A 23,153-nucleotide genomic window follows, 5' to 3' on the forward strand; every position below is an offset into this window, starting at 1 on the left:
CAACCAAACTTTCTCCAACATCCTCAGACTCTGATGCATTCACATCTCAAGCCCATTAAGGTCATCTTGGCCCTAGAGAGCATCAACTGCACCACTCTGCTCAGAAGCACGCTCAAATTTAATGAGGGAGCACTCAGAATGCCTCTTGACATCACCCTCACTTACCCCAAGCAGTCAGCACATAGGAAGCATTCCCTTCCCAGCCTGGGGGTAAGGTGAGCTGCAAGCTCTCTTGGCCACAAACCAACAAGTCAGGGTCAACAAAAGGCCTACTCCAAGTCCCCACAACCAAAGCAAGGGGACCAAGCAACCCCAACAAGGACAGAGCTCCAAACACAGCCATGGCCTGCCCTACAACACCCATCCTGCTCTCCTGCCAAGCACCATGAAGCACCTGCCCTCAGCCTGGACCTTTTAAGCTGTGGAGCCAGCTGAGAATAAGGAGTCCTAATGGTACCAGATGGACCCAACTCAGCAGTTTAACACCTTCTACTGCTCCCAGCTGCCTCCAAATCCATCACAGTGTGCTTTGCACCCATTCCAGCAAACAGCCACAGGGCACCAGCTGAGCTTCTGTCAAGAGATGGCTCTGTGTTCATAACACAGAGCTGAGAGCAGCTCATTTGTGCAATCCACTCTGGAGCCCCAGAAGGACCTTTTAGCTCTTCCTCTCACCCTGAGTTCTTCCCCTCATTGGCTAGTCCCGCAGTTCTGCCTTCTTTTTCCCATGTTTCCCCCTCTTGATGCATTGAATGTTCATTCCATGGCATAAATGCAAAAAGCTGAGTGACAATGCTCTCTGTTAAAGGTGTCACTGCTTCAAATCCTACACACAGGCTGCTAACATGGAAACAGTCCTCTCCATGCAATTGATGGGGAAGCAGGAAGCTGCACACACGTGAAAAGACTTGATTTCCCTTATGTACTCCTGGCTCTGTTCTTCTGCACTGTTTGCAATACAGGGTTTGTAGGGACAACCACAGGTGTGTTCCTTTTTGTTTTTTTTAATCTAATCAGCATGAAGTGCTATTGATAATACTACCATTGTGCTCAACACATGCTGCTCTACCAAAGTGGGCCTCTGGAAACTTTGGTACCAGATGAAGAGAAGGTACAGATATACCCTATGCTTTCTGCAAGAGATACCACATATACGATCTCCTGACCTTCACACTGAACGAAAGACTCTCCACCTACTACTCAGAAGACCAGAGCCAAGGTTGTTCTATGCAGCACTGGTAGCATCGTATTCTCCTGCCCAGGAAGTACCCTGCTGGGGCTCTACAGGGTTGCTGGTTTGTCTCCAAGAGTTTTTCATGCCCTTGGCTCTGTTTTGTTGCAGTAAGATGCAGTCTTGCTCTCACAAGTTCAGATCTTTCTCAGCTTGAAGAACCTTTCCCCAGAGACTGTCATAGGTTCTACAGTTCTCTCTTTACCTGCTTCCCTACCTCTTCCTGTCCTCTAAGAGTGCTTGAAGATATCAGAGTCCAAAGGTCAAGTTCGCCTTCTTTATGTCCCTCTCCTGTCATCCAGTAGGTCCTTTCTAGTATACTGCCATCTCTGGAGACATTTCTGTTCATGTGAGATTGTTACGCTTTCCCCTCTAATGAGGCCATACTTCGCCTAGAGAGAGAAACTAGGCTAGCTGTTATGCACACAAGACCATACATCACCATGTTCTTCAGAATATTGCATGCAGAGTGGCCACAAGCAGTGGTGTCAGGAATTTGTCAAGAACAAGTACAGATGGCTCCTCTCAGTGAGAACAGATAAAGTACTGAATAGAATATCCACACAGCACTGAGCAACACGGAACATGCTGTACATTTCAGGGAGCACCTCAAGTGGAACGCCACGCCCATGTATGTACTCTGTAACAATGAACTTTGAGGGAAATAAGTAGCCCTATGAACAGACATGAAATTTCATAAAACTTGATGGCCTCTGCAGTTGTTTGACACAAGGTGTGTCTTTAATCAACAATCCGATAAGCCTTAATTTCGCAATACTGAAGAGTCTCAGAAATTTGACTAGGAGTATTATGTAATCCAGACATGTGATCAAATACCTGGTGTTTACCTTACAAAGCAGAACCCCTCAGTATATAAAGGGGCACAGGCAGCAACAACAGCACAATCAGAAGCTCGTGTCCACCTGGAAAATGTTGCTCCTGGGAGCAGCGAGTGTTGTCCTCCTGGTTTGTGTTGCTTGCCTGCTCTCCATTGTGCAATGGAGAAAAAGGTCTGGAAAGGGGAAGATGCCTGAGGGACCAGCTCCCCTTCCCATCGTAGGGAACATACTGCAGGTGAAACCAAAGAATTTAGCCAAAACTCTTGAGAAGGTAAGGACCCCCTTCTTTCTTCTCAGTTTCTGCTGAGGGTGACGAATGTGTGCGCTGTGTGCATGGGGATGGTATGTGCCTGTACCGTGCTGAGTGGCAATGGGCAAGGAGCAGAAAAGCCCTGGGGATCTCAGCTGTCCCCTTGCTGCTTCCACCCTTGTTTTGGGGCAGATGCCTCACTGATGTTTGTCTTGAGAGGACCAGGCTTTACTTAACAGTGCTGGTCTGTGAGGCTGCACAGACTGCAGCAGGAGGCAGCAGCCCAATCACTTTTCAACCCCTCCTCTCTACCTGCTCCACGGCCATGCTCTCTCTTGCATTTTGACAGCTCTCTGAAAAATATGGGCCAGTCTTCTCAGTGCAACTGGGTTCAACTCCAGTAGTGGTGCTGTCTGGATATGAGGTGGTGAAAGAAGCCTTGATAGCTCGTGCGGATGAGTTTGCTGCCCGAGGACACATGGCTATCGGGGACCGGGCTAATAAAGGATTAGGTAAGTTCACGACTGAGGAAAAGGGAAGCGCTGAGGACAAGTATGGCAGATGAGGGCTGGAGCAAATGATGCATGAGGACAGTCAGAGAGAAGAGGGTGGATCCCACTGGGACAAGGGAAGGCAGGGCAGCCCTCGATCTCTGGCTTCCACCACCTGAAGTGTGTAAAAGAGACATGGAGCCGGACTATCTCGTGTGTACAGTGAAGGGCAAGGAGCAACGGAGCCACGTTGCAGTAGGGGAAGTTCTGTGTGGATGCAAGGGATGAGCTGTTCACAAGGAGGTTGGTTATGTGTTGGAGAAGGCCAAAAGCAGGCTGCTGGATTACAGCACCTCCACAGGTTGCCTTCAAACCACAGTACTACACAATGCTGTGCCAGTGCTCCCCCCCAGAGACAGCACTCGCTCTCATTGCGAGCCTCCACTCATCACAGGTCCAGCACACCCAAGACAGGTCTTTCCTCTTTCTTCTTCCTCTACAGGCATTATTTTCAGCAACAACGAGGAATGGTTACAAGTTCGGCGGTTTGCTCTCACCACTCTGCGCAACTTTGGGATGGGGAAGAGGAGCATTGAAGAGAGGATCCAGGAGGAAGCTGAGCACTTGCTTGAAGAGATCACAAAAACAAAGAGTACGATCCGCTTTTCATATAGCCTACATTTGCAAAAAAAGGAACGTGCCAAGGGAGCCCATGTTCTTAGCAGAAGCTGTAGAGTCTCCATTCTTGGAGATACTCAAAAGATGTCGGCATGTGCTCCTGCAGCAGCGGCTCTAGGCGGCCCTGCTTGAACAGTGGGCAAGGTGGCATTCCAGAAGACTCTGAACCATTCTGTGAGTCTGTTAGGGCACCTTCCTGCACATTTGATTCCCGAGCTGTTAAGCTGTTAACATTGCCATGATCACATATAATTCCTTTTGGAGAACCCCTCGGCTTCATTCTGAGACTGCGAAACTCCATTGCCCACTGCAGCTCATGTTACCCACAGTAGCTGTAAGCTTTATTTAATTATTTCTTTACTTATTTATAGATTGTAACTTTTCTGAACCCACAGGAATGCCCTTCGACCCAACATTCAAGCTGAGCTGCGCTGTCTCCAATATCATATGCTCCATCGTCTTTGGGAAACGATACGATTATAAAGACAAAAAGTTCCTGTCCCTGATGAACAACATGAACAACGTATTTGAAATGATGAATTCCCGCTGGGGACAGGTACATGCAGCAGATATTTCATAGTGGGGATATTTTGGCAGTGGAGCAGGAGGCCTCCCTGACAGGGAGGTTAGTCTCAATTATTCCTGTGGGTTCCTTCCAACTCAGGATATTTTGTGATTCTGTGATATTTCACAGTAGGACCTGTCAGCACTCTATTGCAGAAAAGTGAATACCTTTCAGACAAATAAGGTTTAATGCCATTACCACCCCACGGCATAGTTATTGGATCTAGATGACCTTGAAGGCTCTTTCCCACCCAAACCATTTAAAATCTCTAAGAATTCATACTGTGACCAAGCAGGTGTCCACTGTTCTGTAGGACTGACCAGCTAAACAGCCCACGTGCTTGGCTTAGTTGAGCAGGTCAATCCTTCCTGCTTTTGGCTAATCACAAAGAATAGGGCAGTTGTCACACTGGGGACCTTTCTGTTTCTTTCCTTCCAGTTTTACCAGATGTTCTCCTACATCCTGGATTATTTGCCCGGACCACACAACAATATATTCAAGGAAATTGATGCTTTAAAAGCCTTTGTGGCAGAGGAGATAAAGCTGCACCAAGTCTCCCTGGATCCCAGCGCCCCCCAGGATTTCATTGACTGTTTCCTCAGCAAAATGCAGGAGGTAAGGAGACACCAAACCACAGCTCATCCCCAAATACACCTGTGCTGATGACTTCTCCCGAATGGCTGCTGCACTTAGCAGAGAAATTCAATAGCTCAGGGTGGAAAAAAAAAATGGGGTGACAAAGAAAGGGACACAGTTCTCCTTTCAACTCAAGAAACAGCACAGTTTTTTCTCTAGGAAAAAGACAATCCCAAATCACACTTCCACATGAAAAACCTGATCACCTCGACCTTTGACTTGTTCATTGCTGGAACAGAGACAACAAGCACCACTGTACGATACGGACTTCTGCTTCTTCTCAAATATCCAAAGATACAAGGTACCAGTCTACAGTCTTTCCCCTCTCCTGTTCCCCAGGTTATGAGACATCTAATAGTTTTTCTGTTTCATATTCTACGTCTATGGGCAGTGTCCCTGCACCCTCATAAAACTTGCTGCCTGTGCAGTGCACCCCCCTAATGGCCAGAGATTTGACTGTGTCCACATCTTTATCTCTCGGTGCTCCTATTTAACTGAGTTGTTATAAGGCATTCTTGGAATAGGCTGCAGAGAAGATGCATTCCAGACAACACCTAAATTAACATAAATGTTCCCATCATCACTAATTTGTTTCTGAACCCATGGGATTTCAGGACTACTTAGGACAAACTGCTTGGGTGGGGTTTGCGAGACTTATTCGCTTGTCTCATTGGCTGTGCTTCTCATGACAGAGAAAGTTCAAGAAGAGATTGATCGGGTAGTAGGACGATCACGGAGACCTTGCGTGGCTGACCGGACCCAGATGCCCTACACAGACGCAGTGGTCCATGAAATCCAGCGCTTCATCACCCTCATCCCTACAAGCGTCCCTCGAGCTGTCACCAAAGACATCCGCTTCAGAGACTACGTCATTCCCAAGGTTAGCAGACAAGCTTCTTCCGGTTTGGCAACAGAGCAGCACACCATTGCCCTCAGGCTGTCAGATACAGGCCAGGAGCAAGAAATGCTGGGACCAGATCTTGTCCTCACTCAGGCCTTCATGAAGGTTCTATCCTTACATCCCAAGGGTTTTGCTAGCTTCTGTGCAATGCCTTGTTGCTGCTCCCTGGGCCAAGACTGGAACACTAGCTCTGTCCAGCTCCTCTACTCTCTTGCTCTGCAGGCTGGCCAATTAGGGAAAACATGCAAAGCTCACAACAAAACATAGCTGTGTCACCTCGCACAGGCACCGAGCTCACCACGATCCACTAGAGCCTGGGCCACGGTGCTCACACTTCTTCGTGCCTTCTGACACGATCGTATCACTAAGTCCAGCCTTAGCTTGGCAGCAGCAGGATTAAGTGGCCCAACGCCGCTCCCCTTCACGTTCTGCTCTTCTTGTGTCACTGCAGGGCACCACAGTCTTTCCCCTCCTCAGTACTGCACTGTACGACAGCAAGGAGTTTCCAAACCCAACTGAGTTTAATCCTGGACATTTCTTGAACCAGAATGGCACCTTTAGGAAGAGCGAGTTCTTCATTCCCTTCTCAGCAGGTAAGGCACAGCCTTCCTCCCTCAGGAGCTGTGGTCCTCCTGCTCAGGTGACCACACATGCTCCCAGCCCAGTCCCGCCAGCGCTTCCTCAGGGCTCATGCTCTCTGTTTAATTCCTCTCAGCTGATCTCTTCCCCAGCCACACCGGACACCTTGGTTAGGGCCCGACTGCTTTTCAAAACCCCCACTGGGAGATGCTGATGGGATCACACGCAGGGGACCCGTTCTCATTTTCTAAAATACCCGTCACCTTCATACGCAACCATCAAAGCCAGCCTGAACCAACCTGTCTCTCCATGGTAGCTCCACTTTTCCCACGCTCCTCTTAAGCAGCCATGAGCAGACACCCACTGTCCAATAGCCCCAACCCTCTGCTCTCAATCACCTTCTGCGTCACCTCACTCTCCCATCCTCTCCGCGTCTCCTCCTGTGTTCAAGACTTCTCCTGCTCCTGCTCTGCCTTCACACACCCAGCCAAACTTCCACTCACCTCGCTGCTGAGGCTGCATCTAGTCAATAAAGCTGCATACATAACACGTGGGCTTAGTACAAACACTGAGCCTCTCAACAACATCTCCTCAGTCCTATTGGTTGTGTTTGCTTCCAGGGAAACGAATTTGCCCCGGAGAGGGCCTGGCACGCATGGAGATATTCTTACTCTTGACCGCCATCCTGCAGAACTTCACCTTGAAGCCTGTCATCAGCCCTGAGGAACTCAACATCACCCCAACACTGAGTGGGACAGGAAATGTTCCTCCCTACTACCAGCTCTGTGCCGTCCCCCGCTGAGGGGCACAAAACCTCACTGCTGTGCTCCTAAGCCAGTCTGCTCCTTTACACCTCCCCGACTCAAACCAGTGGCAGGAACGTTGCCCCACCAACCCAAAGCCTCCACAAGAACAGCCCACAGACAATGTCCCAGGCAGATCAAACACAGAACTGCTCCTCCTCATCACAGCGCAGAAGGTGATGTTGCACCCTACTGACATGACACTCTGTGCATATGCTCCATGAGCACAGCAGTCCCACTGAACAGCTGATTTGCTCACAGCTGTGACTCCCTGGCTATCCAACACCCCCTTCTCTGGTCTTGTGTGTCCCAGCAGCAGACTTTGCAGAGGGACCATGTTGCTATGCCGTATGTTTATGCTAATGACCCAATAAAGAACAATCTGTTTATGAGGACTTGAGCTGTTCCTTTCTTTGGGTTAGGACTGTGTCCTCAGCCACTGCTCACACAAAAGAGTAGGTCAGAGTGCATGTGGGCAGTGCTGTGCAGGCAGGACTGTCCTTCCCAGGGTGAGGCCCTGCCTGCTTCACCACTGAACTCACTGCTGCTGCCTGCAAGGACCCCTGCCAGTATGCTGCCCACAGGATGTCGACAGAAAGCTTCAACATTCCTCCTGGAAGACAGCACTCCCCCCAGTTCAGAGGCTGAAGTTAGCCAGAGGTTCTACGCTGTTTCCCCTTTGGTAGGATCTCTGTCTGCTGTTGGAGTCCTCTCTTATTCACTAAGCATGCTATGTCCCAGCTTTTCCCTAGCAGAGAACGGAGTGGAATTGCCATCCCTGGGTGGAAGGACAGCAGCTGGAGTTTCTTTCTGCCTCCAGATTTCTTTCTCACTTACAGTCTTGTCTCCTCCTGTCAAATGAGAACAATGCTGCCTCATTGCCCTCCTAGGCACCACTGAGGAGCAAAAGCACCTGAGTGATGGGGACTCCTGTAAACACTCCAGTTGTCCTTCTCTTCCAGGTGTATCACTACGAGGACTTACATGTTCTTTATTAAAACGGAGTATGTTAAACATTGGAGGATAGTAAAGCCACCTCTCCCGGACAGTTTTCATACTCCCCAAATGAGGAGAGTATCTCTGAGCCACTCAGAGGCTGAATCTCAATCAGGTTCTTTCCCCTCACAATGTCCCTGTCCAACCCTCCAAAATTTCAAGAACACACAAATACAAAGCTCTCTTGTTCTTGAAACACAGCTGTGGGACCTGTGGTGTCCTGAAAATGGTGTCTGATATTTCTGGTCCCAGCCATCACTTTGTACTTTTCTCTCAGCAAGAGGGAGGGTGATTTTCATAAATGGATTCTGTCACAGGTGGCTCTGTTCTGGGCTTCTTCACACGTGGGGCCTTTTCTTGTTTTTGGATTCCTGTTCTGAAGTGTTTTCCTTGATCTTCATTTACATAGACATTTGTTGTCTCCTCCAGCACATTCAGGTATATATCCTAGAGGCAAAATATCATTTCTGTGATGGCTGTTACTAAGTATTCAGGCTGCAGAGAATAGAGAACACTAGAATTCCTACCCCTCTTTGGAACTGTTTGGCAGTATTTTGATGAAAACGTCACATTGGGTCACATTCTGGTTCATACCTCCCTCTCCTTCCCACATTTGCCCAAGCAGGATGCAACTCTTTTACCCATGTACTCTAAAACAATGGCAGTCCATCACACTGCCATCACACAATCCGTTTCAGGGATTCCATCAGACAGACACATAGATAGAAATACTGGTAACATAGGAGCTCTGGGATAGCAAGGAAAAGGAGCTTCCCATGAGGTCTCCATTCCTACTGCTAAAGCCACCCCTGTATTTAGTAACTCAGTAGCAGAGTCAGTCAAATTATGACTTACATTTGGAGGTCTGGGAGGGGATTTTTCATATTCATGTTCTTCTTGCACTTCGCAACATTCACTCGTCTAAAGCAATGAACAAAATCAGTGACAAAGAACATCTGTCTACAACTCACCATAACTTTACAAAGAGCACAAAGCTGTGAGAAAATGTTTTGTTATTAAGCAATTTCTGAACTCAGAACATGCTCAGCGTGTAAATAACCATGGAGGATAATAAACTAACATTTTAAGATGCTTGTCAAAATGATTTTTTCATTTGGGACAACCACATAGACCTTTTGATGCCAGCCAGCCCATGGGAATCACCTTTCAGAAGAGATCACTTAATGCCCAAGAGTTGTTTTCACTACAACATTCCAAATTCTTATGATCATTTAATACAGGAGAAAAACCCTCACTTGCACATTTACAATTAGAAAAGCAGAACACAAAAAGATATTAATGAACAACAACTACAGGGATGCCACTTCCCTTAGTACTGTTATAGGTTTCTTTCTGGAGTGAGAACAGAACGAGCCATGCAAGAACTAGAGCTGGTTAAAAACTTCTATAAAGTAGCAGGGGAAGGAACAGACCATTTCAGGCAGAACTGTCAGTGTTTGGCTGCTATGGTGCTTCCTGACTTTTCTCCTCCACGGGCATATGAATGGTTTTTCACCTCAGAGGAAAGAAGTATGGTGCTACAGAAACCTCTGACTCTACCCCATCACTGGAGACATAGCACATCGAAACCCAACCCACAGTCTGGAACAGAAGAAAAGCTGACAAAACTAGTTATTATGAAACAACTTGCCAATGCTTTGGGAGCTAATTAACACCATTTTGGAATCAGAGGATTCCTCCTTGGGTGACAAGAATCCACTGAAGAGCCATGGCCATAGATTTTGTTTTCTGCTAGTTAACAGACCATCTGGAAGTGCCTCTTCTGAATTTTCACTTAAATTTCTCTTTGATTCTTATGATCCTTTAACACCTAAGTAAAGCAGTGATAGCTTGAGTGCCCAGGAGTGCAGTCCTGAACTTTCCAAGAGATACAAGAGGACTGAATCAGCCTTCTGACATAGAGGATTAGGCTTGGAAGTGGCAAGACGTTCTGGTGAAGGAAGGTATTTACCTGTTTCCATCTGAAGTTTGACCTCTGGAGAACACAGACCACTGCCAACATGACTGCAAGGACCAATGCCAGGAAGCTGGGTATCCCTGCAGCTACTCCGACCACCCAAAGTTTATACTAATTCACAAAGAAAGAGTCATGTCAAACACATGCAGTGTGATCCTTTAATTCTGTGCTTAGTAGCTGAGTGCGTGCCCTAACATGCAAAAAGAATAGCCAACATGATGAACAAAACTACAGCGCTGGGCCACAACAGTGCTATCAAGCCCAACTATACTACACACTGGGATAGAAAGGAGATATGGAAGTTTGATTTGCATCCAGTCGTGGAGAAGAAACGTGGACTTGTTGGATACGTCCAAAGCAGGGCCACAAAAATGATCCAAGGGATAGAACACCTCCCTACAAGGACAGGCTGAGAGAACTGAGGCTGCTCAGCCTAGAGAAGAGGTGGTTCCGGGGAGATCTGGTAGTGGCTTTTCCTTACGTAAAGAGGGGCTATATGAAAGAAGGAGACAGACTCTTTACCAGGGTGTGCTGTGATAGGACAAGGGGAAATGGTTTCAAACTAAAAGAGGGGAGATTTAGAATGGATATGAGGAAAAAGGTTTTTGGTTTTTTTTTTGTTTGTTTGTTTGTTTTTTTATACAACAAAGTTGGTGAAGCACTGGAACAGATTGTCCAGAGAGGTGGTGAATGTCCCATCCCTGGAGGCATTCAAGATCAGACTCAACAGGGATCTGACCAATCTGATCGAGCTGTTCATTGTAGGAGTGTTGGACTAGACGATCTTTAAAGGTCCCTTCCAACTCAAAAGATTCTATGATTTTAGAGGGGAAATACTCTATATGTAATCAGTCAAATTAAATAATGAAACAAATTCTTACCCCATAAGAACAATCTGTCTCAACAGGTGTGCTTGCTGTTGCAGTTGAAGAGATCTAGAAATAAGACAATTATAGAAATTTACAAAAAATTACTTCATATAGAGCAAGCACAGATTGAGACTGATCAGTTGCAAGACTTCAACAACAGCATTTGGTAGATTACACTTGGAGAACCCAGCCAGACCCTGAGATCTTGGCCTGCTCTTGCCAGTCCTAAGCAAGAATCCAGGCTCTGTTCCTCCCAAGAGTGGCTTTGACTGAATGGAAAGAATGTATATTCTTCCTCAAAAAGGGACTTGAGACTGGAAAAAAGTACATGCAAGAGATAAGCACTAATACATGCCATAGAAGGTTGGATTCAGAAGAGAAAGAAGTAAAAAGAGGAGCAAGAAGCCCCCAGAAATGGTGTGATTTTGCAAATCTGCTCTTTAATTCCTGCACGCCCCTACCCGGAGCATCCATCACTGGAGAGCACTGCACACCCTGTCTGGGCTTGCAGAAGCAAGGCAGGCAGAGAAGGACACTGAAACCTGTGTGTACCCCATATCAAAACTCTCCAGCTTTTTCTAGCCTTTGCAAAAACAACACACCTGGTTACAAGTGACAAGGCAGTGGAAGCCAGGAGATAGAAAGCCTATCACATAGTGATGATGGCAGATGTATTGCTTGTTATCCCTTCACCCAGGCTGACCCACTACCTACACTGACAGTTTATGCAATAAAATGCTGGGAAGAAGCAAAGACAGGTAGGTTCTGTGCATCAGAATACAGACGGTACAAACTGACATTCCTCCTTGTAAAGCCCAGATCTTTGCGCGTCCACAAGTTTTTGTGGGAAGAGAGACAAAATACTTGCCTTTTAGAAAAGATTTAGCATTGATGTGTATTTTCATTCAGGGGTAAGACAAATAAAATATCGTGTTAGCAGTAATAGAACAGCATGTCAGATAAGATTCCAATCATCCCATAAGAGCATCTCCTCCTTTTCAGAATTATATGCCCTACTTCCGAGGTATATCATGGTGCCGAGTAGGCAGTTGATCTTCATCCTATGCAGTGTACTTACTGAATTTACGGTTGTGTTGTAAAAGGGCATGAAAGATCTTGTCACATCCTGCAGAGAAATTAGAAAAGAAGAAGAATAAAAACAATATCACACTTTCTGCAACTGGTAGGTGCCCTATGCAGCTGAAGAGGGAATGGAGAGGGATATTTCTGCAGTGTCTGGAGGTGATGGCATGAGAATATACCAACATGATTTGAACAGGAAACACGACAGTTATTCAAGAGGGGAAAAAAAAAAAAAAAAAGCATGCAAGGCTATTTAAGAGTGCAGTACGAAGAAACATAAACTGGTTTGCTTGAATTGCTTATACCATACAGAGCCTCACCATGCAATAGATTTACACTGCCAACTCCCCACTGAGAGGGCAAAGCTTTTCTATTACCACTATTGGCTGAGGGACAAACAAAGCCGAAGTACAGGGTAGCTTGTAAGATAGCAAGGACTTGCACCTGCAGCCTTTGAGCTGCAAACTAATCACATGTTCCTGCTCTTGTTGATTCAAGGACAGCTGAAAAGATAGAAAGATATTAACCTTTTCCTGGCTAAATTATTTCTACGCACAGAAGGAAAGCTGCCTGCCTGTCTGGGATGCAAATTAGCATTCTGGGAGGCTTAGAGAAAGTTAAAAACTACTTCTCTTTCTGGTATAGCCATGCTGCCAGGACTAGTACTGAGTCCGTTACGCAGCGAACACTGCAGCAACTGCAGATGACTGGAGGGATTTGTGCAGTGGCAGTGTTGGGAAGGGAAGCTCAGTTTTGGGGGCAGAAATGAGGACAAGCAGCACAGGAACCTCTCCTCTAATCCAGGAGCAACTAGCAAGTCCATATGCAGCAGCTCTGCTGAACCCCAGTCAGAGCCATAAAAACATTGGAATTAAATAAAAATTGAGTGAAAGAGCAAAGCTGCTAAGGTCTCTTTGAACTGATGTGGAGGGTGACAGAAGGCTGAAAGGAAGTGTCACTGTACATCCCCAGACAGGTAGTATAATGAGCCAGCACAAAGCTGGCTTTTTCTGACCGCAAAAAGTTCTTCTGCTGTGCCCTGAATAGGGCCTGGTTATTTCAGGTCAGGGAGGTTAATGCAGTGAAAGTATGCAGGAAGTCTGGATACTGCAGGTTATGGAGAAGGAAGGCTGAGAACATAAGCAGGTTATGAGAGGATTCACACTTCAGTCTTAGCTCAGTCTAAGTCCTGTGGTCTGGAAACAGGACACTTTGCTGGATATGAAGGATCATACTACTTACTGAACAATCCAGAATTCATCTTCCCGTTCCTAACTGCAGTCAGAGGCTTGTTTGGAACTGTGGCCTTTGTAGGCAAGCTGTGGACATTGAACTGGAAGTGTAACCTTTGAACAACCTACCTTACGGACTGCAAGTGTTGGGAAATGACTCTGAGCGTGCACAGTTAACAATCAGTCACCAAGTGAGGAGGATTTCTTTCAGGCTCCTCAGAGACCCAGGTATGGCTACACCCATGTTGCCATCTGGGAATGAAATTCTACAGAGGCATTCTTACTCAACTTTTCTATTGTGCATTCTTCAAACTTCCTCATTGAAACACACCTTTCTGCACAGCTGATCTGTTAATGTTTGAGCTTGGATGTTCACACCTATCTCTAACCAAGAAGGAAATAAATTTACAGCTTCAGAGAAATGATATACACTTAATGGACTTTACTTCAGGACTGTGCATGCAGGTTAGATTAAAGTCTGAGCAGAAGGGGCCACGTAAATAATGCATCTATATACATTCACCTTTCTGTGCTTAAGGTATTTGTGAAATTGACTGTTGACAAATTTATATTCCCAGCCAGAAACAGGTATGTCTGTAACTTGCAATAAAACAATCACTACCAATCAGGTTAAGTAGAAATGTTTTTCCTAGTCCTTTCCTAGTCCTTTGATCCTATGATCCTTTCCTAATCATAGCTTTAGACCAGGAATACATACTTAGTTTCTACCACTAGAGGACAGAAAACACACAGCTCTTATTTAAAGTAATAACCTGGTCCTACATTTACATTTTTAACTGATAACTTATGCATTTGTGTTCTTCATTGAGCTTCTTTTATGTACAAAATGCAAGATTCAGGATATCTTACTAAGACTATCATTTTTAGAAGCTGAATTCTCTAACTAAGCAAATACAGGAAACTGTAGCAAGATACTGATAACAAGGCTGTTTCTCTTAATATGTACGATAGTTTAAAGCCACTGTCTCAAGTCACTTGCAAAAATGGATAAATATGCAAATTGGTACAGTAGCCACATCAGGAGAGACAAGGATGTCATTTACATGTAAATTACTATTGACTTCCAATATATTTACTTCAGAATGGAAGCTTCCAGACCTCCTGACTGAAACTCCCTTCCAGCCCGCTCTGAAATTTTGATGCCCAAAGTGAATATAATTTGGCATTGTGTTATCTTTATTTGCAGACACATCCCTACAGTGCCCCTGCTTTTGTTCACAGATTGTCCAGATTATTCAGTGTGATATTTACCAGGCTCTGAGCAGCAGTGACCCTGGCAGCAGTCAAGTACATTTCCCAGCAGCATTAACTACAGTAGCTACTGTCTACCAAGAACACATTTTGGGTAAGAGAAAGCCTTATACTGCAGTTGAAGTAAAAACAAACAAACAAACAAAAGCAAACAAACAAAAAAAACCCATGCTGCAACTTCTCCAGCTCCCTTTTCCCCACTCAGTAACATGCAGCAGCCTGCAAGACTGGAAGCTGAAGAGACAGAGAACTTCTCACCAAATGGAGCAGCAAGGAGATGGAGGAATGCAGCTAACTCACAAGTCCAGAAATCAAATGCTCTGGATTTACATTACAGATTTAACAGACACTTCCATCCCTTCAGCATCAACTCTCCAACATATGGAAATAACTCCCTCCCAGTTGTTCCCATACCAGCTCAAACCGTGAATGCTTGCAGCCATAGACCACGTCCTCTCCTGTGTTTATACAAGCATCAGCTCTATTGTGATTATTTCAGCAGATCCCACAGGAACCCACTCCACAGGACAGGAAATTTCCTCAAGAAAGGACTACTGATTGATTCTATTTTGCTCCAACTGCCCCAAAACCAGGTGATATCTCCTGGACAGAAAAGCTCTGATAGACACTAAAATCTAAGCAGGTACTTGAAACTATTGGTTGCACTACAAGGAAAAGCAAAGACGACAAGAGTGCCAGCTGAGTTGGTTGGAGCAAGGAACTGGAGGGCTAAATACTCCCAAGGATCATTACATCAAACACCCAAATGCTCCCACAGCCTCAGCCTCTCTGACCTCTCCCCTAGGTTCCATCGAAATATGACTCTACTGAGATAGGACGGCTCCACTCACCATTTTGCTCTCCTCCACCAGAAATCCTTCCACACATTAACAGCTGACTGTCTGACTCCAGGCTCAGAGTTCTGTTTAGAATGAGATTCTCTTCCTGCTGAAAAAAATAACAAAACCAAAACACAAGAAACTGGAGACCTGTAAAGAGGAAGAAGACAAGGGCATTTCTGTCAGGGTGAGTCAGACAGTCTGACTGGATCCCAGCACACCTGATAAAGCAGCTCCTCTGTCAGAGGCAGAGTGGCTGGCACGTGGCTTCAGGGCACTGAGGACTACAGCTCTTTTTTTTTTTAAATCTGCCTCATAGCGTAAAAAAAAACAAACAAACCACACAACAACAAAACTGTTTATGGCTGTGAGGGTGTACCAGCTTGAGGGGAATTCTGCTTTTGTTTTCTAAGGCTAACACTTTGTCTGCTAGAGAAAAATTATGGGAAATGCCAGAACAAAGTGGAGGACTCCTGCTGGCTTGTTTCATGCCTGATGCTGAGATCAATGGGCCTGTGTGCTCCTAAGCATCTTTCTTTGTCTTGACTGGTGTACCACTGACTACTTATGTTTATGAAGGATGAAGAATCTCCTAGCAGACGACAGATATCCCCTTCAGCATCTCACAGATGGTGACTGGATGGTCTTCGGGCACTTTCTAGAAAATTAAATCCTGATTCTAGAAATAAGAAACATCACATAGCACCGGTGGCTGGCAATCAAAGTTGAAAGAGAAATTAAAGTACTACTTGAAGAGAAAGAAATATATAAGCCTGTGAAAGATCATGGAACAGGCTTTCAGCATGCAGATAAATCATGAAAACAGTGATAGCATATCTTGCTGCAGCTGCACACATCAGTGTTTCTCAAACAGCTGTCACATTAATTTATATTCCATCTTCTATATCACCTCCTATTTCCCACTGGTTTCTACTTGGGCTGCATCACTTTGGACCATAATTCTCAGCATGACTGGATCCTCACTGGCCCTCATTTTGGTAATCGTGTCCATCAGTGACCTGACTGACAGTACCCTGGCACATTCCAGAATCAAACTCTGCAGTCATATCCTGGTGCAGCAGTATGAAGACATTTATTCTTTGTCTCTGTTGTTGCTCGGCCTTTAGGAGCAGCATTGGGGAAATTCAGACACCATGAAGTTTGAGTGGCTGCGACACACACCACAGGAAATGCTCAGGGACATGAATGAATAGTGGATGGATGGGGAAAACACAGAAATGATCCTTAGCAAGCAGAATATGTATCAGGCAGAGGACAGAAAGAGGAAGAAAAACATTTTTAATGCTGCCTGTGTACTGAACATTTTGCTGCTACAGTGGGAGTATAGATCACAAGGCTGCAGTAAAGATGTGTTAAGAAATTCCTTCCCCTTGAGGAAGTGGTGGATGCATGTATACAATTGAATATACAACTGAATCCAGCCTTTAATAAAAGCAGAGACTCATTCAGCACATAGGTACATTTTGATTGCCCCCACACCCTCCTCTCCTTCCCACCTATAATATTAATTTTGTTAGTGAAATGTAAAACCACATGAAGACTGGAATACACGTACACACCTTAGAGGGTCTCACATTTTCTTTTTCACTTAAGAAACTTATAGACAATTATTGACTGTTACCACCCAGTCAGTACAACAGAAATATTCTACACAGATCATCAGTTGAAATGTACAGTACAACAGTTGTGAGTACACTGTCACAAAAGACACCTGCTTGAATGCTAACAAATGCAGTAGATCCATCAAACCACATTGCAAGCATCTGCAACAAACCAGAACACCAAATACAAAGTCTGAGGAACATAAGAAATTATCAGAACATAGAGCACAGATGGTAAAGTACACAGGAAGCTTCTATAGTAACTTCTCTCCCATTAGAGAGCCAGGAAATCTGAACTGCTGCTTGCCACCTATTACTTTCCTTCTACTTCGCAGGGATCAGTGTCAAGCTTTTATTTCCAGACTTGAGCCACTGCAATTTCGCTTGAATGGGATCAAGGAAGAGAAGGAAAGAGAAGGAAAAAAAAGCAGACCACAGCTAACAGACCTCACTTCCTCAGACCTGTATGGTCAAACAGCTTGAAATTAAAGGCCTTGCCTGTAAAAAGGCCTCAAAAATTAGAAAGAGAAGAAAGAACGGAGCTAGAAAAACAAACAGAAATAACATTGTTTTATACAGCCTGCAATAAAGCTATAGTTCATGGCACAGTATTGTTCACATGACACTTATTAAGGCTTTGACTACTGGTCTTTTACATGCACATTTTATATACATATAATAGCGTTTATAAATTATTTTATTTTTCTTGTTCTAAGCAAGAAAATATTTTCATGCATTTGCTTCTTCCAGTATTCACAATACTTGGACCATATTCTGTTCAAGGACTTCTGGAGAAGGCTGAGTCTGTTTATTATCCACCTGGAAATGGCCTCATCTCCAGAAAAGTCATTTGTGCCTGACAGTGTTGCTGACCCAACATTTCTCCACAGTCATGCACTCAACGAGCAGGTGTCACCCCAGAGCCTGACAGTACACTGGTTATGTAAACATAGTAATCCTTGGATTATAAATACTTTATTAAAGCTAATGTACCTCACCTTCTAGCTCATTACTGCCCATGAGTGCCATAATGACATGATCTAGTTCTGAATGATTTTCTTCTTCTTTTATTCCCCTCCCTTATCAGTAGCTCAATTACAGTACTTCTCCCACAAGGCGCAGTTTTCCCTACTTTCCCTCAAATAAGTGCCAAGCTATCTGTTAATTCTGCAATGGTTCAATAGCTTCCATGTGCATAAATAACTGCAACGCAGAGCAGCTCTCAGCCTTATAGCTCAAGGTGCTTAAGTCAACATCCCGTATGCACAGCAGGGTTATAGAACTTCTATGAAGCTAATAGACTGCATCATGGGCCAGCAAAGAATGAAGGAACACAAACCAGCAGAACTCTCCCATTCCTTGTCCTATGCCTGGGGCATGCATTTGTTTGACAGGTTCCCAGAGCTCACCAGAGCTGACCTGTAGCACAGCTTCTGTTCTTTGTCTCAGGAACAACCATGAAAATCTGCTAAGGTATTCTGACCATCGGTGCGGCCTTCTGTGAGATGCTCCAGCTAGCTGATGCTGTAAGAGCACCCCTAGGTAGCGGTGGGGAGTTCTGGGGAGAGCATCATAGATAGTTACGAAAATGAAAGGCTCACAAAGATGTGGTACTCAAGAGCAATGGAAACATGGAAAGGAAAAATCATAAAATGACCGAGAAAGCAAACATGGGTAGAGTTGGGAGAGACTTCTTATTAAAGATGAAGCCCAGACTGCTGCTATAGCCCTCTGAACTGCCTTGCCTGACAGTGTAACTGGAGCAGACTGTAAGTGTTCCACCTGCAAAGTTCTGCCACCATTATACATTCATGCTCTGCCTCCTATCAAAACACATCCCTGTCAGACACAAGCTTTCCCTTGGCCACTGCGTCAAAGTACTTCCACTCAATGTGTAGTGTGATAATTACTGCAGATCAGGCACTGATCACTACTTGTTCACTGTGGTCCAAGTAGATAGCAGCTAACTAAGGAGATCATTCCCATGCCCCCAACTACTTCTCAAATCACAAAAACCAAGACACTAAATAGGTGGGACGGAAGGAGTCATGGAATCTGGAGTCCCAGCTGCGTAGTTGTTCTCATATTGCACTGAGTAACGTGGGCTAGCAGAGGAGAGTAGACAGTCCATAATGTCCGCTGAGAAAACCCTACTGGGTGGCTGCCCACATCATCTGCTTCAGAAAATGCATTCAGACAGCTCATACAGGATGCTTAGGAAATATAATCTAGAGACAGGGTATTCAATAGAGTAAGACCTTCCTCAGTTTAAGCTCAGTCTTCATTCAACCCTACAGGAAGCTATGCAAAACACAACATTTATGCCCTGACAGGTATGATTAGAAGACAATTTTTGGTCCTAGGTATGTTAACAAGAGAGAGTCACACTAATCATTTCAGAGGCAAACCCTTGTGACTGGATTTAGTTTTAGTTACAGAAAATACTGTACACTGCTTTTGGCCAGATGCACAGAGGCTTAAAAAAGTCAAAAATCACAGCTAAACATCTCGATCTTCAGGTAAGGAACATCTGTGAGGAGCAGTCAGATTATTTTCTCATATGCAATGCATCCTGAAATTTGGTACTTATGTATCGGGCGTGAAACCCTTTCTTGTTAATGGTGTCGTCTGTGTGGAAACGAATCATGATGGAATCTCCTGCAGAGTAGATTTCTTCCAGAGGCTGCAGAAAAGGAAAGAACACAGCACAAAGTGGTCAAGTCCGCATGCTAAGTAATCATCCACGCTGCGGTGCCGGAGTTTAAGCTCACAGTGAATAGGCTAGGTAATATGAATATTCAGTTCTCAGTACCGCCTGCCCTGACTTTGAGCATATTCTTCTTGCTCTTTGCATGCTTGCCTTTCATATTTGAAGACTGATGCCAGTCCACTCTACAATTCCAGTTCTTCCACTTGTTTTTGATTGGTCACAGGACTCCCTGGATATTCTTGTTCCAGTCCTTTGAGTACGTTCTGATTTGTGCTAATCTTTTCAGGAAATGATGCAGTTCAAATTGAACCTTGTTCAGCAGTTGAGTCCCTCCCATGCATCGTGCAAGCAAAGCTCTGGTTGCTTTCCTCACCACTGTGACTTGCTACAATCTCTGTGTTTCTCCTGAAACTTTCCCTACCATTCTCAATTTGTCAGCATGCAGATAGGTGATTACGACCCCATTGTTCTTAGCTTCTTCACACCAATCTGCTATACCTTGGTCTGTTTTCCAGACCATTTCCCCAGTTTGCATAGACTGTCCTGACACATGCTACCTGGCTGTTTCTCTTTAAATCCAATAAGCACTTTCTTCATTTCATTGCTCAAGTCTCAGGAAACTCAAACATAGAACATCTGGCTTTAAATATCACACACTACTGCTCATACTAACAGAGTCACATCTGTTAATCAGGACTTAGATAACAATTTAGGAGACAACACACCATCCTGGAGTCAACTAACAGCTTCACCCTTCATTCTCTCCTGACCATGACTGGAAATGTGACTTGGCTTCAGGAAGGAAGTAACTAAGGATTAAACCAGATTTTGGAAGCAGTTTCTCATATTCACACAGTCATTTTGCAGCTGGGCTAGGGCACAGCAGTGCAGCAGTCCCATGTTGATGCATAAAGCTCTGGGCTGAAAACAGAAAGTCAGCTAGGAAAGTCAGTTGTTTTTTAGACCAATTTAGCCTATTAGATAAGACAACTGATCTCTAGCAACATGGGAAGCAGCAAGACTCAGATGCACAAGGCATTCTCATCAACAATTTGTGACAGATATTCCTCTCCAAAAAACGAGAGTATCCTTCTTTCCCACCTCCAGATAACCCTGTGAAATCCTTGCCACCACAGCTTACCCCAGAGCCACAGAAGCGTCCGAGGCGGGGTGCAGTGCTGTCGTAACCGTCATAGATCTCCATGTAGTCGTATCCACAGTCAGCCTCCTCCTCGATCTCAAATGTCTGGAATATCAGCTCCACCCCATAACCATCTTCTGCTACAATCACCCAGTCGCAGTTGGCTTGACCTGGGTAGTTGTTGTCCCCAAACTGAGCATGGGAATACAGCTCCTTAGTTTGTACTTCAGCCTTTAAGAGCCCACCACACACTGAAGGAAGAAAAGGGCACAAAACACAGTCTCCTCAAAGGCCCTACCTCACAAAAGATTTGCCATTCCCACTTTTGGGCTGTCTGTGGGAAAAGACGACCTTCAGTTTGAAGTACATATAACAGCAGGGAAGGTTACTAACCACTGCATCTAACTAGCATAAGAGTGAATTCTTCAGTCATCCATGAATCCAGTGACCCACATAGTGTAGAAAAGCCTGGTTCTTTTGGTACAAAACATGGAGAGAAAGAAGTGACCAGTTAATATTGGCCAGAAGAAAATATATTATTTTTGTAGAACAGCAATGTAACGTCTTTTGTTAACATGTTCTTGTAGCTGAAATTCTGACCCCAAATATCTTGCCAGCAGTAAGCTGAAGCATATCAAAAACCTGGGCTCCAAAATAATCTGCCCACACATTGCACCTAAGATAGCTCAGTACATGTACTTTGGTGGTTTTTCTGCAGCTAATGAGGAATAAGTAGTGCTGCTCAAGGTCTGCTTCATTTACAGTGGCAAAGATTTCAGAAAAGAACCTTGGTACAACACACCCACCACTGGGTTGCTACAAATATAAGACCAATCCTGCTATGTATGCTCACAGCACATCTTTGCTTCCACCATAACCAATCTAGTATGAGCTCATTGTGGTGGGCCATTATATCTGAAAGGCACGCCTCTTTTTCTGAGAACCGATGGGGAACAGGAGAGGTTGTCACTCAACCAAGCATCTCCTATTTAAACAACAGAAGGTGAGTAGGAACATCTGACATCAGTAGCCTTCTCAGCTAGCATGTACGGTATGGTGTCAACAATGGGAGATGGTTAGCACAATTTCCAAACAGAAAAGTTTCAGGGTAAAGTCATCCGCAGAAAAGTGTATCTAAAATCTTGACTGGTAAACAATGCAGTGAGATTTAATGGCATCTCATCATACTGGTATATTTGCAGGGAATCAGCTTACCTGTGCTATGTTTTGCCTGAAAACCTTTCCTTTGCACAGAAGCATCAGAGTAAAACCTAAGGAACATCTTGTTGGTAGAAGCTACCACAGGGTCTGGTTTCTTGCTGCCACAGAAGCGGCCAAGTATAGGTGACTTGCTGTTGGGCCCATCATACATTTCCAAGTGATCATAGGCACATTCTTGGTGCTGTTCAATCTCAAACTCATTAAAAGTCTACAGTAAAAATAAAAATAAGGAAAATTAAGAAGGACTCTTATAAATCTGAGAATGTTTCTCCCCGGCACTCCCACCCACTGGTTACTCACTACTTTCACTCGGTGGCCAGATGTTGCAGAAATATTCCAGGTGCACTCTTTCCGGCTAGGGTACTTGTCAGGCCAGTTCGGGCTGCTCATCATTCCCTCTGCACTGCTCAGTTTATGCTCACAACCAGCTTGAGAGAGACCGTAAGACAGAGGCATTAAGGAGAATCTCATACACTAATTTGCATTACTGAGATAGCCTACAGACTTCTCTCTCCCACTTGAGACCCTAGCTACAGCAAAAACATGGAAGGCTTCAGTCACAAATAATGTCTTCTAGGATTATTACCTAGTTCTGGTGGGTTTGTCCCTAAAAAGGCCTATACTTTTGGCATTCCTTGATACAGCCAGGCTAGCTGGCTGAATTAACTGATCAGCTGGTGAAAGACAATCTTATCTTCCTGGACCTCATTAACCTCATCAGTCTCCTCACTCTCAGATGTACTCTCCTGCTCCTCCAGCTCATCCACCCTGCTTTCAGTGGCATGGGTTCTAACTCCACTACCATGTTGACTTCAGTGCTATCTCAGCCTTGAGCTGTTTTGTTTTGCTGACTTGAAAAACTGAATGACAGAACAATCAGGCAAGTAACAGAGGCTGTTCAGTGGAAGGCCTCAGCAGCGTTCACTAAGGGGTGGGCATATACCAAAAAAAGTATTTTTGGCATCAACAAAGTGTTGTACCAGCTCAGCCTCTCTCTTCTGACCCAATCCAAGCCTTAAATGAAGTGACTAGTCTGGTGGTGACATCCCATAACTACTTTCATTTCTTGCCTCCAACCTGTCCATCCCCATGGACATATAAAGGGCCAGACTGGGAAATAGGTCCAGTCAAAACCAAGTTCTTGAGCCCTCTTATTGCATTTCCTAGATAGTTCTTCAGTTACCTGGGACATTTTCAGTGTCCCAGACTGATAAGTA

At 44.9% G+C, this 23,153-nt stretch overlaps 3 protein-coding genes across 7 annotated transcripts in view; 1 reads left to right on the top strand and 2 right to left on the bottom strand.

Moving 5' to 3' along the window:
- ZP4 (zona pellucida glycoprotein 4) overlaps positions 1 to 15,382 on the bottom strand; it is a 30,974-nt gene extending 15,592 nt beyond the window's left edge. For both annotated transcript variants that reach the window (XM_085230076.1, XM_010714415.3), the window contains exon 1: positions 15,255 to 15,382. In XM_085230076.1, the coding sequence (XP_085086202.1) occupies positions 15,255 to 15,291 (37 nt within the window). In that variant the 5' untranslated portion in view covers positions 15,292 to 15,382. The remainder of the gene's footprint in view (positions 1 to 15,254) is intronic.
- On the top strand, positions 2,111 to 7,368 carry LOC104915610 (cytochrome P450 2C9-like). The gene is made up of 9 exons (XM_085230077.1): positions 2,111 to 2,341; positions 2,670 to 2,832; positions 3,314 to 3,463; positions 3,885 to 4,045; positions 4,493 to 4,669; positions 4,850 to 4,991; positions 5,383 to 5,570; positions 6,043 to 6,184; positions 6,791 to 7,368. Exons 1-9 carry the CDS (start codon positions 2,162 to 2,164, stop codon positions 6,970 to 6,972), a joined length of 1,485 nt encoding a protein of 494 aa, XP_085086203.1. The 5' UTR covers positions 2,111 to 2,161; the 3' UTR covers positions 6,973 to 7,368.
- TLL2 (tolloid like 2) overlaps positions 7,945 to 23,153 on the bottom strand; it is a 97,579-nt gene continuing 82,370 nt past the window's right edge. For 3 of the 4 annotated variants that reach the window (XM_085230068.1, XM_085230066.1, XM_085230069.1), the window contains 9 exons: positions 22,237 to 22,364; positions 21,931 to 22,144; positions 20,716 to 20,966; positions 15,255 to 19,547; positions 11,895 to 11,942; positions 10,829 to 10,882; positions 9,942 to 10,058; positions 8,825 to 8,890; positions 7,945 to 8,416 (listed from right to left, as the gene is read on the bottom strand). In XM_085230068.1, the coding sequence (XP_085086194.1) occupies positions 19,413 to 19,547; positions 20,716 to 20,966; positions 21,931 to 22,144; positions 22,237 to 22,364 (728 nt within the window). In that variant the 3' untranslated portion in view covers positions 7,945 to 8,416; positions 8,825 to 8,890; positions 9,942 to 10,058; ... (1 more) ...; positions 11,895 to 11,942; positions 15,255 to 19,412. The remainder of the gene's footprint in view (positions 8,417 to 8,824; positions 8,891 to 9,941; positions 10,059 to 10,828; positions 10,883 to 11,894; positions 11,943 to 15,254; positions 19,548 to 20,715; positions 20,967 to 21,930; positions 22,145 to 22,236; positions 22,365 to 23,153) is intronic. The other variant, XM_085230067.1, reaches the window with a different exon arrangement.

The sequence above is a fragment of the Meleagris gallopavo genome, chromosome 8 (assembly GCF_905368555.1).
Source record: "Meleagris gallopavo chromosome 8, MGAL_WU_HG_1.1, whole genome shotgun sequence".
In the NCBI taxonomy this organism is placed as follows: Eukaryota; Metazoa; Chordata; class Aves; order Galliformes; family Phasianidae; genus Meleagris; species Meleagris gallopavo.

What these genes read in the sequence shown, in the direction of transcription:
- LOC104915610 (XM_085230077.1), top strand. Translation starts at nt 2,162, where the DNA reads ATGTTGCTCCTGGGAGCAGCGAGTGTTGTCCTCCTGGTTTGTGTTGCT. An exon ending in TGAATTCCCGCTGGGGACAG is followed by an intron (nt 4,046 to 4,492) that starts GTACATGCAGCA and finishes CTTTCCTTCCAG; the next exon opens with TTTTACCAGATGTTCTCCTA. An exon ending in CAAATATCCAAAGATACAAG is followed by an intron (nt 4,992 to 5,382) that starts GTACCAGTCTAC and finishes TTCTCATGACAG; the next exon opens with AGAAAGTTCAAGAAGAGATT.